This window comes from Lineus longissimus, chromosome 1, assembly GCF_910592395.1.
Source record: "Lineus longissimus chromosome 1, tnLinLong1.2, whole genome shotgun sequence".
NCBI classification, from domain to species: domain Eukaryota; kingdom Metazoa; phylum Nemertea; class Pilidiophora; order Heteronemertea; family Lineidae; genus Lineus; species Lineus longissimus.
Genome location: NC_088308.1, coordinates 4,769,585 through 4,784,568, shown reverse-complemented (window position 1 = coordinate 4,784,568; position 14,984 = coordinate 4,769,585). Strand labels below are relative to the sequence as shown.

General features: G+C 40.6%; 1 protein-coding gene across 1 annotated transcript in view; it reads right to left on the bottom strand.

The window, feature by feature from the left end:
- The window catches only part of LOC135486059 (tachykinin-like peptides receptor 99D), a 44,226-nt gene that overhangs the window by 6,409 nt on the left and 22,833 nt on the right, over window positions 1-14,984 (bottom strand). Inside the window, exons 2-3 of the mRNA XM_064768543.1 lie at window positions 2,276-2,378; window positions 807-1,804 (exon numbers count right to left, since the gene is read on the bottom strand). Coding sequence (XP_064624613.1) covers window positions 807-1,267 — 461 coding nt within the window. The 5' untranslated portion in view covers window positions 1,268-1,804; window positions 2,276-2,378. The remainder of the gene's footprint in view (window positions 1-806; window positions 1,805-2,275; window positions 2,379-14,984) is intronic.

The following is a 14,984-nucleotide window of genomic DNA, read 5'->3' as shown; positions in this document are numbered from 1 at the left end:
AAATTTTTTAAGCTCTTGGCTGTCAGGACAGTGCTTGCTAATCTATTACGAAAGGACCAAGTGCAAAGAAATGTACCCGACCAATATAATCTTTCCATTAATTAGCCCATCGGAGGTCACCACAGAATTGCACTAGAATGCGAAAGAATAAGTTACCGGCATGCGCCCCTTGCCCTCCAACCCCATGGACCGTACTGTTATTAAATCCGCAAGAGAGCCGTAAATCATGAATTCAGAGCTGACGGATTAAATGCATTTTTCTGCCATTGCGCAGTCAGAGGTCCCGCACGGAAAGGATAGACTGGCAATTTGCTGTTTTTCAACAATCTTTAATACCCATGTGACGATGCATCATATTTAGGTTTTGTGGTCCATCGGATCTTTGCCATAGGAGATAGTTCACATCAGGTTTTACATTTACCCTTTTTGTGTGATATTTCGCCTGCCCTGGCACAAGATGTTATCTCTATCGTCTTATCCATAGTCTTATTGGGTGGCGAATGGTATCTCTTATACAGTTTTTGTCGTGGCATTCCCTCTGTCGCTACTTCATTGATTTATTTCTACAATACACCCTCGGCGGCAGGGTACTAAGTCATCCATTCCTTCAAATTCGAGTTCTTCTTCTTGACGATTTGATGTGACCTCGTTTTGAATATTCTTAGGACGGGAGAGGGTTTGATAATTGGCCTTTTTCCAATATGTTACAATCGCTTCTTTTGTACAATCCCTTAGCATGTGAAACTGCCGGCCTAATACGAAACAAGACATGCAGCACAGAGACTGGGGTAAAGAGGCCTACTTACCTATCGATGGCGATTGCCATGAATGTGAATACACTGGAGGATATCGTAGCAACTGAGGTGAAGAGGGAAAATTTACAGTAAAGTCTTCCAAATGGCCAATGTCCGTACATTAGGTAAATCAGGTTGAAGAAAGTATTAAAGGCGGTTATCGAGGCATCAGCTATGGCCAAGTTCAACAAGAAATAGTTCGTCACTGACCGCATACGCTTGTGAGCAAGGACTATCCACATGATGACAATGTTCCCACTTAAAGCTGCGATCATCATGGCACCGAAGAATAGGAAATATGCGATTTGTATCCCAATGGGTAAGAGATAAATGTTCACGTTCACCGTGTCGTTCCTATAACCGCAGCCCTTTGAATTGTCAAAGAAGGCGCAAGGGTTCGAGTCGTTGGCCGCACAGTGCGTGCTGTTTGACTTGTCGCAGAGGACCTTGTATTCAACCGCGTCTATTGCCATGGCTGATGCAGTATCTATCGACAGGCGAAATCACTTTACCCCAAATTCAGAACTTCCAAGTTTTTCTACCCAGTGATTGTTACGAAATCAGCAAGAAAACAGGATGAAGTCACGACAACATGTTTCAAGCACAGTGAATTGTTAGAAGTTTTAAGAACAACTGTTGTTTCAATCATATGCGAAATGGAGTTTCGGCCGCAAGTGTCGCGAAATCTTGTCTTAGGTCAGCATATTGTGAGCAAGATGATTCTTACATACAACTCTCCTTTTGAAGCATTTCTGTTGGTACTAAAAATCATCCGCGTAGGTGACTGTGATTCAAGTACTTTCCTCTGCAATTAGTATTATGATCGTACGACAAAGCACCTGGGTTATCCCATCTTCTCACATCGTCAGAATATCAATGTTTTCCGATATACCGTATGATTAGGGATATCATGGTTATCAGTTCCAGCTGTCCTATCAATACACGTATCGCTATGATAATGGATGCTCATCCGCCTGTTAAGAGCTCAGTTGGTCTCTTCGTTGAGATCCCTGAAGCAAAATTTATCATGTGTTAACACAAAAGCGACTTTTCGTAAAGCTATAAAATCGGACTTGTTCTTAGATATCCTACTGTTGTGAACGTTTTTCTAGGTTAAGTATAGTGCAAAACCAAATTTGATCCCCCTAGTTCATGCCTTAACAATTTAAACCAGTCTTGGACCTTCTTATTCGCAACATTCGTAGATGATGTAGCCGACATGGCTACGGCAAAATGATGGAAAATATTATCATTGCAACAGTCTTGATCGCCTATGCCGTGCATGCAGCAAAGAAAAAACTGTTCGTGACGAGTGTCTTTTCAAAAGTGCGGCCACTGAAAGCAACCGCTGGAGAAGTCCTCGAGATATTGGGTGATATGAATAAAGACTAGCAAATGCTTTTATCTAAAACACCATGTACATTTACACTAGGCCTTTCTGTAAAAATTGAAGTAAAACTATTTGCTAGTCTCCATATTACCAAATGTCGTATAACCGCCGCTTCCTCTTTCTGTCGTGGCCAGGTGACTTTTGTACGCTCATTACCTTGGCGTAGTGGCCATTGATGGTGCTAGATTGTTGTTCTGCAACGAGAAAGGCATATCGGGACATAAATTCATACAATAGACATTTAGACACACACAGTGAATTTCGATATCGGTTGTGCACCTTGAAAAGACGAAACCGCCATTTGTAAATGAATATTCGTGAATTTGGGAGCATCTTTTTAGCTGTTGCTCTTTCCTTTGGACACGTACTGCAAAAAATGTTACCTGCATGGGGGTATAGTCTCTGATATGATCAAACCGAATGGTTAAGAAATTTTCATATTTTAGGCCCATTTTAGATTTTTACCGAAACCCCTGGGAGTGATGACATATGTATTTTTATGTTTGTTTTATAGATGCACCATGCTAGCAAAAAAGTATGCACGTCACCCTTTTTCGACCTATTCTTTCGTTAATTTCCGATAAAAAATTGCATAAACTTTAGAACAACATAACTTTATTAGAATACCTCGTTATAAACGTTGAGCAATTACTTCAACATATCCTCAAGGCTACCGTTGAAAATTTGAATTATTTTGAATTTTTCTAATTACATGTTGGGATTGGGCTGATGTTTCAATTAAATCATCGAATATAGCATGCAATCAGGATGATAGATTAACCAACGATGTTGTTCCATGTTAGTTATATCGTATAGATGCAGAATTCAATTCGATTTACGGCTCAGATTGTGATCACAGCGATGGGTTAGAAGCTTGTTTCCTTCCGGCTTTAGATGACACAAACACCAGCATCCCATCTCATCCATTCGAAAATGACATTTCTGTCCCCGAGTCTTCGTTTCTTCCTTTGCCCTACATGACCGTAATTTGACTTTTTGGTTCGGGGGGGGGGGGCAATAAGCTCTCTGGCGAGGGGGGAGTAGGCTCCCGGGGGCATATGGGCCCAAATCTACATCAAAAACATGATTTACGGCGACGTCTGGGGTCAGGGGGAGGGGTAGTGCCTCCTTCCCTTCATCCCCGCTAAATACGACCCTGCCCTATGATAACAGTTTTATCTGGGATTCCCCCAACTCCACCCCACCACCAACACTATTTTAGTAACACCGTCTTCGTCCTCACACCACACATCTGGTTACATATTTACCCCTTTCCGATAAAGATCAGGTAATAGAAATAACTCGCCCAGTTGCCCGCCTCCGATGACAAGAATTGAAACTCGTGAGATAAGATATCCAGAATCCACACCACACCTTATGCAAACCGTACTCATTTCCCGGCTCTGCGTTAAGCTCCAAGCGGAAGAACTTTGCGTGAATCACGAACGCTATCCTTGTAACTTAGCTTTTCATCAACTCTAACAACCTTCCGTCGCCACTTTCCTTCTTGGACATGAGTACTTTTTGGTGTAACATTGTGCATTGCTAATGAAGTTACCTGAGAGAAACCTCGCCATAGCTCGGTGTATTAATCTGCATTCAGGAACAAGCTACATGTAACAGCATTCCGTATTAATCTGCTGGCCCAAATTTTCGTTGTCATCTGTATCTCATTCGTGCCGATTTGAATCGACAATTCGGATAGGACGAAATGAAAAAAGGATCGCATAGAATCTTCAGCAAATCTTTGGCAATTGACGCTGAAACAGTACATCGCATGACTACTTTGATATCTACTGGTTGTTGCCGTCGTTTCGACGAAACAACTACTTAACATCGTCCATCCAGTATGGTACGCAAATAACCGACGTAGTGCATAGGAAATAACGCATCAGGAAGAAGGGGTCAGAGCCAAAACGATCTATTCAAAGTATATAGCTTATCGTGTTTTTATTCGCCTATATGCCGATCGATATCCGCCGCCGACTTGCATTATCGTTGTTTTTTCCCTTTTTTGAGAAACATGTAGACTTCATTAATCAAATATCTGTAAAAATTTCCCGAGTACTATAGTGCATTGTATTCTAAAGAATGTTGTTATATCGCTTACTGTCTTGAAGAAGTTGAGAACCACCGAGCTGGTCAAATTCCGAGCCCAGAGGAAAATCTTTATTTTGGTATTAGACTAATCGTGGTGGTATTGAATTCAATTGAAACTGTCATATCCCATCATATCAGTGAGTGAAGCCTGAGGAATGGAGACTGACGGCTGATTAAAGGGTTCACGGCGGTTGGGATTTGCCGTCTTATCTTATATTATTTAAGAGCTCCACGATGGTTTTAACCATCGCTGAGAGTTCTTAAAAGATGGTTTTAACCACGATGGTTTCAACCATCCCTGAGAGTTCTTAAAAGAACTCTCAGGGATGGCGGATATCGGCCGGCAAAGGCGAGAAAAAACAGAGTCGTCACGCTTTTTCTGAAGCCGCCGAGCTAACGGACAATTTCCTTGCATAGAGAGAATCAGCATTCAGGAAATTGCTGCGTTGTTTTCCTCTTTACCGAATGCCAAATAAAAATATCCATTAGTGGTCGAAGCCGTGCGGCCTCTTTGCCGTGAATCTATGTCTAACTAGGTACTCAATCGATGATTTTTTAGCAATAAATTATGGTATCGGTATGATAAGGTATCATTCTTTGACTGCACATCTATGGATCAATGCCTTTTGACCATTACTGTATACCATTAAGGAGATTCGATAGATATATCGATGATTCAATCAATTGATCCTTTTCAGCGTTGAATCTTTTAGTGACAGCCTACTACGAGTCTCAATCATCATATGACTGACCCAATTACCCTATTTTCCCGATATTGGCCTTTTTGTGTCACTGATGCAGGGCACTGATGTTTCGCTGGCGCCCTTAGGCGATTTTAGAGTAGGAGTCATCGACGCGAGCCTGACGAAAATCGGCCGAAAAAGTATTCTCCCCTCTAGAAAGATAGAGCGACTGGAGTACCCGGGCCTGTCCCACTGCAACGCTTTGCGAACTCAAAACCTTCTTGTCTGGCCATCGTGTTTTCACGATGCTTTTCGGCATGAGAAGAACTATCAATGGTTTGTCACACTGTAAAGGAAATAGAGGTTACAATAGTTATGATTTACAGACTGCTTTCCTATAAATGCCCCTTCGCCGTACTAGAAATCATTCCGCAGATCGACAGAGCCACATTTTGAGTAAGCTTATAGGAATTTGCGTCTGACTCAGAGCTTCGAGTGTCACTTCCGTGGAATTTCAAAAACTTGTGCCCTTTTTAAAACAATTTCCACTTACTTCTCTATATTAGTGAACAGAGAGCGATATGCAAACAGGTCACAGCGTCTATGTATCTGACGAAGACGATTTTTTTAAGAATCGAAGTCATCCGCTTAAAGATTAATTTCTCCCTTCATCTTTACTGAACGCAGAAAACGTCAAGGAGTTAATCACCTGCCGAGTTACACTTCAAGTTCTTTCATCTCGGAAGCAAACATTTTAAGCGGGCTGACATAAACACGATAAGAGTTTTTGACATTGTCTCTCACTGAATGTAAAAGGCCCGCGGTACTTCTTGCTTTTTAGATGTTATTTACCTTAATTCAAATTAGCTCTTTCGCTTGCTTCTCCTTTTCTGGTATCAACAATAAAGCATTAGATAGCTGTGTCTTTTTAGGCTGGTGAACGCCATACAGAGATGTCTAATCGGTGAAAAGTGGATTTTCTTAAGAACAAGGTGAAGAATTCGCATTCAAAGGGAGGATACTTTCACGAATTGAGCTCACTCAAGTTAGAATCACGGTGCATTTAATTTTAGGGTTAGTTCGCTTAAGGCCGAACAACTTCGTACCGCATTATTTGAAAACTATTTTGCCTTTGATATACACATGTATATTTCATGCATGATCATTGAACCAAATCAAGAAAACGCGCCCGACACAGAGTAAAAAGCATTTATTAGCGCTCTTCGTGTATTGTTCGGGTAACCAACATCTCGCGAAACAGGGTTGAAACTAGAATCTACCCTTGACTTTATTGACTAAATGTATGCAATAATTATTCTCATCGCGTAAGAGATGACAGTGACAAGGTTGAGGGATGTATCCCTTGCTTGATATCCTATCGTTTGGCGGTCACGTCTTAGACTGATGGACACCGCTTGGTTTCCTGCCCACAAGAGTTCGATTCGATATGTGCGGTCACCTGTTGAATATAATGGGAAATAACAACTGAATACCCTGAATTACGATACGGACATGCAGCTAGCTTTCTCAACTCCGCCATCTCATAGCCTAGCGGTAAGGGCTGACCGGGGGTTTTCAAGCTGCACTCTCTCTCTAACGTATATAGTCGTTGGTCAAAAGGTGTAAATCTAAATGGAATTAGCTGGAGGAGTTGGATAGCCCCACCGCGCAAGGCAATCATGACTAAAGAAGTTTTGAAGTAACAAATGTCATCGGAAAACTTTATGTTTCTCAATAGCGCCATCGACCGCGCCAGGGCAAAGTTAAGATCATCTTCAATGGTACAGTGAAAATATCTCACACCGCCGCGTGTTAAATATCCGCAGTAATATACATAAAACTTGATAACTGCTATGTTGCCCGAAGGTATCATTTTCTTAGCTCAAAAGTAGTTGGAGAGCTTTTCTAGCAAAGAGCAAGTTGCAAGTGCAAGGCTCTTTATAGTTAATGATACTTGTTGGCCCTCTGCCAACATGGGAACCTTTTATAGAAGGATTCTGATACAAGCAAGTAATGGTCCAGGAGGGGGGAATATAACATCATTAGTATATCAGCTGATCTTTACCCAGCTACTTTCCTTGCGTAATCGAATTGACGCTGGGCAGATAGCTAATGTGCGCATGTCGCTTTCCGTATGATTGGGTTAGATCACGGCCTGCATGCCGTAAAAGGATGTCATGTCCAGTCTCTTCAAGGTGAGAGAGACGCACTTGTGATGACCGTCATGTTGAAAGAACATGCCTATATATCAACAGCCACGCCGGGGGCTTCAGCATGTTCCGGATTTGACACATCTTCGCGTGTCCTGGGCGAGATGGGCAACTCAAGGCTCCTCTGAGCAAGATCCAGTGCACGAATGGGTGACTTATCACTCGTGCATGGATTATGCAGATATTTCCATTGGCTTGAACGTATCACGTGTCAGTGGGTTAGTCTTACCGCTACTACGACTGTACTCTGAAACTACATGACCTCGTTGTTCAAAACAAGTTTTGTCACTAACGCTGGCGTTATCTACTTAATTAGGCGTTACCTCCTTCAGTTAAGTCTATTAGCCTTAACGCAAGCGTTATTGACAAACTTGTTTTGAACAACCGGGCCCGTGTCAAAAAGTGGTCGCCGCCAAAGAAACGGTCACCGTATTTATCCTCGTGCATAGATTATTTGCAAAAAACCTGTATTTCTTGTTGGTTGTATCAGAGAATAATTACATGTACTTCCCGACACCATCTCTCTACCAAATGACTGAGATAATGGCAAAGACAGTTACTAATTTAAATAGGGTTACCCAACTGAACCCAGCAGTATCATTTACAGCCATACGGCATCACAAAGTTAAAGATATTCGGCATATTCAACTTAACTGGCTTATAATGGAGCTTATCGTAGGCGTTGTGGTCTTAGAGAATTGATTGCCAAAGTCACCCTCGCAGTACATCATCTTAAGAAGGAATTACAATTGCTATATCTTGATTTAAAACAATGCTTTTTAAGGTATATTTCGGAAAATAAGCGCTTCAAGCGGCTTTTCAGCCGTCAATGCACGAAAACTCATGCTATTATTATCATCATCATCATTATCAGAAAAAGGTAGAATGGCTGGTTTAGTGTGAAACTGCCAATGGTGATATCAAAACTGTGCAAACTGATTAAAGTCCTTCTCATCGCCAATCAGCCCGTGGTTTGATAGTTTTGGGAGGATGAACATAGCGCTGTTATTATACTGTAATGATTTAAGTCCCATTGCGACACCACCAATTATAAATTTACTCTCCGTATTATCAAATATGTTCCACACCATACACACAAGGGTATGACATACTGAGATGGCATTAGCGTCAAACACGCGTCTCATCTACCAAGGTCATTCGCATACAATAGCAAGCCAGAGAAACCAACATGGCGGTTGCCCTTGGGTATGCTGTAACATACCCGTCATGAATGTTGATAGGTTACTGTGCCAGCGGCTTGCCATGCTTCTTCGTCGTCATCCTTAGCGAAACAATAAATGCATTTAGTCTTTTTTGTAGGTTCTGTGAGGAATGTATTACCCTTCGCATGTGTTCGGACATGACCTTTTTCTGAGTTCGGCTACTGAATATTTTCGTGTTTTTTCTGGACCATCCCGATGAGATGAACGCCATCCGGGGAAATAAGTATACGAAGTAGTTCTAAGCAGTAATTATTGTTGATTGTTTATTAATAGCTGACTTGCCAAACATGAACCGCGGCAAGGCTCATTCGGGGCAATGAAGCTTTGATGGTGATCGTGCTGCGTAGGATGTACTTATCTTCTTAGATGTTCTGTAACTACATGTATGTTATAATATGACATGATGCACAGTTTGCTGATGGCCTAAAGGCGTGACCATGTTACCACATAGACTTTCATGCTAAAACGGCACAATGCTACCCTGGATTCTGCAGAACACTTCGCTTCAGACTCCATTACAAGGTGGTATTGAGTTTTAGTTAACATTGCCAAACAATTCTTCAACGATTCCTTACAGATTGTAATACATGTAAGTAATTATACGCTTTTGCGCTAAAAAACTTTTTCTTTAGCTGTAAACGTTATAGTTGATTTGTTATTGTTCCATCAAAGTTAACCAAGACATCTACCGCGAGGAAATGAGCCGATGATGATTACAGTACAACTATATCTCAGTATCATGGAAATATCACTGCTTTCACGGACAATGACAAATGGAACTCGGAAATTGGTTAATGGTTGGCTGAATCCTGCCTCAGGGCGGGAAGAGGCCGATCGCGGACACCTGCCAGACACAGCAGTTCGTTTCCACAAGAGATATTCAATTAGGGCTAATTGAAAAAGAACAGTTTCATTGATCTCTGGATGATGAATCATTCAGCAGTGATGTTGTGGAGCTTCATTGAACCATCTGATCTTTTTGAGTGGGATAGGGGTCTAATGGTAGTATGAGATTGGTTTGCTTTGTATGGTATGGGAATGAGCTCTGATCTGGCCCACAATGCTATCATGATACTAAGAATGTTGAATATCCAGGGTACGATACTTTTTCAGCGACTCGACCTTGTCTATTGCTATGATAGGGGTGAATTGATGGCCAGGAGCCCCTATAAGCAAAGGTAAACATGACCCATTTAAAAGAAGTAGTCCACGATGGAACCATCGGAACCGCTTTACAGTGGGTGCTATTTTCAAGTGAAACTCAAATTTTACTGTTTTCGACTGCAGTCGAACTAGCGGAAGGACTTACAATAGATAGTGTGTCAAGTAAACTTTCACAATGAGAATACAGCCCTGGATGTATCCCATGACCAGCGGATCCAAGAATATGATACTAAATTTGCCTATTTCGTTTAAATATTTAATGTTCTTCTCCGAATCATGTATTAATTACTAATCTGGCGTGGACTTAAGGCATCCTTGCTATTCTCCATCTTCTCCATAAAGTTGAAAGAGAGACATATTTCAGTGTCTTATGCACTCTTAGAAATGAAGATCTGAGCTTTTGAAAGATTCCTTTGACGGTTTTTTTAGCCAACACAAGTAATCACCCCGTAAAAGATTTTCAGCGAGAAATGAAAATCTATTGAAGATTTTTCAAAAGCTCAAAAACCTTATTACTAATAGTGTATAGAATGCATCTAGTTGATTAATCGTATCATAATATGCATTCAAAGATTATCACTAACATCGTCAATGCGAAATACTTAGTTTATAAACAACAACCATATGAGGAGGCTGTCACTGGAGACTTTGTAGATATTTTCATCAGGTTACTAAGATAACTCTATGTTGTAAGGATCGCAATGAAAGGCAATTCATAGTGGTATTCATATTTGATTACATTATGGGTACTTTGAAGTCCTTTTTTAGCGTGACCTTGATGAGAATTCCGTGTTTGTAGGATCTGAAGCAAATATAATTCATGACGCACAAGTACACCCGATTCCAATATATCATAGGATGAATATCCATGTAAGCTGATGTTTCTAAATGTTTTAGATTAAGATTGTGCATCCCGGAAAAGAACTGATAACATCCTCCATTCCTACCTTCCTCTCTTTGATAACGCAAACTGACAGAGCATTTTCATTTACTAATTGCCTTGATAAATAACCAAACAGACGTTTGATTTGTTAATGCATGTGACATTGCTGCTTCATTCGTTTTGCAGTGGCACCATGAAAAAAATCACAGATTTTTCATATTCCGAGATGTGGATTTGACTAAAGCCAATTTCTGCCTCTTTATGCAGTCAATACGACAAAAATGCCACTCGAATGCAATTAGTTTCTCATTTGTAAAAGTTTCATTTCACGCTGAAGGGTTCGAATGCTTTTAATAAGATCAAATGCTGCACAAGTCGAGTGAGGTCAATCATTTTCTTTCTATACGTAACAGCATCGTGATCTAATTACCGATAATCAGTGACGGAATATGACATCGGAATGTATGATCCGTGGTATCTGAGATCAACCAGTCGGTAGTGGGCATCCACATGGCAGGAACTGACACACCAGGGGCATCATAGGGCCATCTTAATTGATTGATCATCATGGTAACTGATTTTCTAATTAAATAGCAACAGTTAAAACCAGACTTCACGGCCCATTAAGCATGTGAGGTCGATGCACCAGATCTGATCAGTGTCTTAAGGTTAATTGAACATGGATTTCATTTAACCATCCGAGTACAGATCAGTTTTTTTACGAGAACACATCGTGTCCAAGATTATGCATGTTGCAATACTGAAATCACTTAATCTCGGTAGTGACTCAAATTATTATACAGGTTCCAGGCCAGTTAACATATCTTTGAAGACTTTTATTTTGCACCGATCTCTTAGCCAGTAAGGTGTGTTGTTAATGTTCATGGTGTCAATCTGTCTTCAGTTATACTTGTTCAGATTTTGCTGCAAAAGGTTTATATCACCTTAAAACACGACTTCGAGAAAGACCAACCAGGAAGCCAGACCGGTATATAGAAAAACGGCATCGCTTAAAAGTATTAAATGCTGTCAACAGACCCAAACATATCAGTATTCCAATCATTTCTCATTCAATCGATCAAAATGAGTCAATATTATTGAACTACTCCGATATGGTGAAATCTCTCGGTGTCCTTGGTTGAATGATTTACGTAATTCAGTCAAACACTATGACAGGTGATGAACAGTCTTATTGATAACGGACAAATTGGAAAGATGTGATGAATGGGATGATGATTGGTGCTATCAAGGATCCTATACGCAACGAAGATTTGGTATGAATATAATAGATGATGCTGAGTCAACGCTGGGGGCAATGCTTGTTTTTGTTCCGAAGCGATAAAAAGACGTAGTGCATGGTATTGACGGCACCGGTTTCAGCATGATTGGGATTTCTGCCAAATGTTGTGTGATGAGCAGACACAGTTGTCCCATTGGTTGCAAGTCACTCTGGCATTGCTGCAAATTCCTGCATATTTGTACGGATTTGCCGATAATGGGATGTGGCTTGTAAACATTCTGACGTCGACATAGAATTTTGGTTTGAAATTGCTTTGGAAAAAAATGGAATACAAGATCAGAAGAATAGAAAAAGGTTCCAGGGGTACCGGGACTTGGAATAATTATTGACATCGTCTAATCATGAAGTCTACGGCCTAGTCACACAACAACAAAGCAACCAAAGAACCGAAAGATGCGAGCAGTTCGTACGGGGTCGATGGCAATTTCTGTTTTGCCTTAATGCGAATTGGCAGATTTTCAGATTTTTATTTAATAAACCAAAGGGAATCGCATTGAAAATCGCGCCATCTCTTTTGACAATTTGTTAATTGCGTTGATGTTCCATTCACTAAATGAAAGTTTGCAATAAACATCGTGGAAAAAACATGTAAACCGTCAAGAAGAACTGTTTTGTAAATGGGTATACCACAAAAATAACCAACTGGGGCAAATCACTTCGATACAGACCCTGCTTAGAGTACATCAGGTTCAAGAAAACGGTTGACAATAACTCAAATTGATTAGCTATATCGGCCAGATGAAGGTATCTCTCGACGTATATTTCTCTGGCAATGGCACTGGTATATTCTTACTTGACGGTGAACCTGTTTAATTGACACTTCACCAGTAACTCGATTTCCTTGTCTTATCTGTTTATAGTCAGTTCATTTCTGTTTATCTTTCTCTGGCAATGGTTAACTGTATATTCTTACTTGACGGTAAACCTGTTAGCAATTGACACTTCACCAGTCCAGTAACTAGATTTCCTTGTCTCTTCTGTTTAATGTCAGTTCACATCTGTTTACTAATAGTAGTCTTTGTTTTTCTAAAAGGTCCTTTTGAATCAAGCTATCATCTTGATCACGCAAGCTCTATCGGGTATCTTCAGTCAATCAATAAAGGTTTTCGCTCACCACTCTGTGTAGGCTCCAATTACATGTATCGTGACTCGATCACGCTTTCGCCTAATACCCTTTGCTCTTTTTCTTTAATCCGTTGACGATCGCCTTACAGAGAATCGAATAAACTGGTCGATAGTGGTAACGTCAAAGTCAGAAAAAACGATAATTCAGTTACAGTCCGACGCTCTAAGAAATGAACTGTTGCAGCCAAACAGCTGAACTTTAAACATACATCGACGAAGTGAATAGTCTACTGATAGCTATAGGTTATATAGAACAGAAAAGGTGTAATGAAATTGTGATATATTGCAATATATTGCAACTGGACAACACGGCTTCCCTTTGGCGAATGCCGCGGAAAGCGATCATCCCTCAAGCTGGCTCTTCCGAGTTGCGGCGTAAGAAAAAGAATACCAAAGCAACGTTTTGATCTAATTTTATTAACAAATCACACGGAATCACATCGTAATGTTTGTGATATTCCGGCATGTACCATTTCAATTGCAGGATTGCTTCAAACTAATGCATTCAAATTACTCGGAAATAGACAAGATTCGGAATCATTGCCTACGAACTGTTCATCAAGAAATCAATTAATACGCGTTATTGCCGAGGTAATCTGCACTTTGAACTGTTATTTGTCAGCAATTAGCGCCATTGCTTTTGTACGTGGTTTAATACTTTTGACAACGACAAGATAGAATCTGAAGATCGTCACTTGATTACGACGAACACGCAAACTTATGACATTGCAATTTGTTACGATTCCTCTCTGAAGGGACAGCAATCATGGTCACGATCACATGAGGTCCACATGGAATGGCGCAGCCAACGAAAGAAATTGCTGGCAGCCTGAATCGCTCATTGATTAATATGTCGGTACACCAGGGGGGTGGTATATGTAATACCTAGAAACAAATTCAAAATAATCAACTTGACTCGAAGACGTCCCTAAACCATCTCGTTTTCATTTTCGTTCTCGGATCGAAATGTGAACCTCTCGACTGATTTACCGGTGGCTCGACGAATCTCTTTTAAAAATGAATTTGCATGAACGTCGAAGAAGCAGGCCGGGGGCAATCCTTTCCCTTTCAATCTATTTCTTCCGCCAACCGATCTGGTAACTAAATACACGAAATATTATGCCCTAATGCGATAATGGTGTTTACCCGTAACAATGATCTCTTTGGACTATCTAACAAGGATCTAAAGGACGCGGCTGACGGCCAGACACACCTCCATCATACCTCTCAAGTATGTTAGAGTGGATGAACGTGTCATCACCTTGGCCGGGTGTCGCTTACCGACCAACCTGTCACTGGTGTGTACATGGTTCTACCTATCTGTCCCCGGCAACGAAGTCACCCTGTTAGTAAAGCCAAGTATACTTTACTCCTTCACTTACAAACCCCATTGTTTTAAAAGTGCAGAGGTTAACATGCACTCTTAGAATAAAGGTTTTTGTAAAGCATTAAAGGTTTTTCAGCAACACCAATATCCCTTTAAAGGTTTTTCAGCAACACCAATATCCCTTTAAAGGTTTTTCAAAAACGCTAAAACCTTTATTTTTATGAGTGTGCTTCTCGTGCAGCTTCGACATGGCTTGTTCTGAAGAACAGACGTACAGAACATCGATTGTTACGAGAAAAAAACAACGTGTGGTGTGTGGTTCAGAAAATGCTCCCCTTGATCAAAGGTAGCATTATCTTCTTCCTCAGCTGTTCGAAAGTTACACGTTACCATTTTATGAATAGGATTACCACATTTATTTATACACGGCTGTTATTTCTCATTCCCGTTGCTTAATCCAGCTTCAACATATTAGCCGAAATATTGTTAATTAATAAACTTGTAAAAGTTGTTGGTGTTCTTTTTTCTAGAGTACAGAAATGATCAAAACTTTTCCTTTAAGAGTATACATTACATGGTCGTCATATCTATAACACTTGTTTATTGGTCTTGAAACCCGCTTTGGTGGGGTCGGTTTCATCCCCGATGTCTTGATGTCATCCGAAACGGCTTGTCTCGTGTGTCCCCGCGGTACAGCCAGCACTCGTTTCCTCTGTTCAGCTCTGTTTCATGTTCTTATGACAGCCAATGTAATCTGATATTTGATATTGTACTATAGGGGCTGA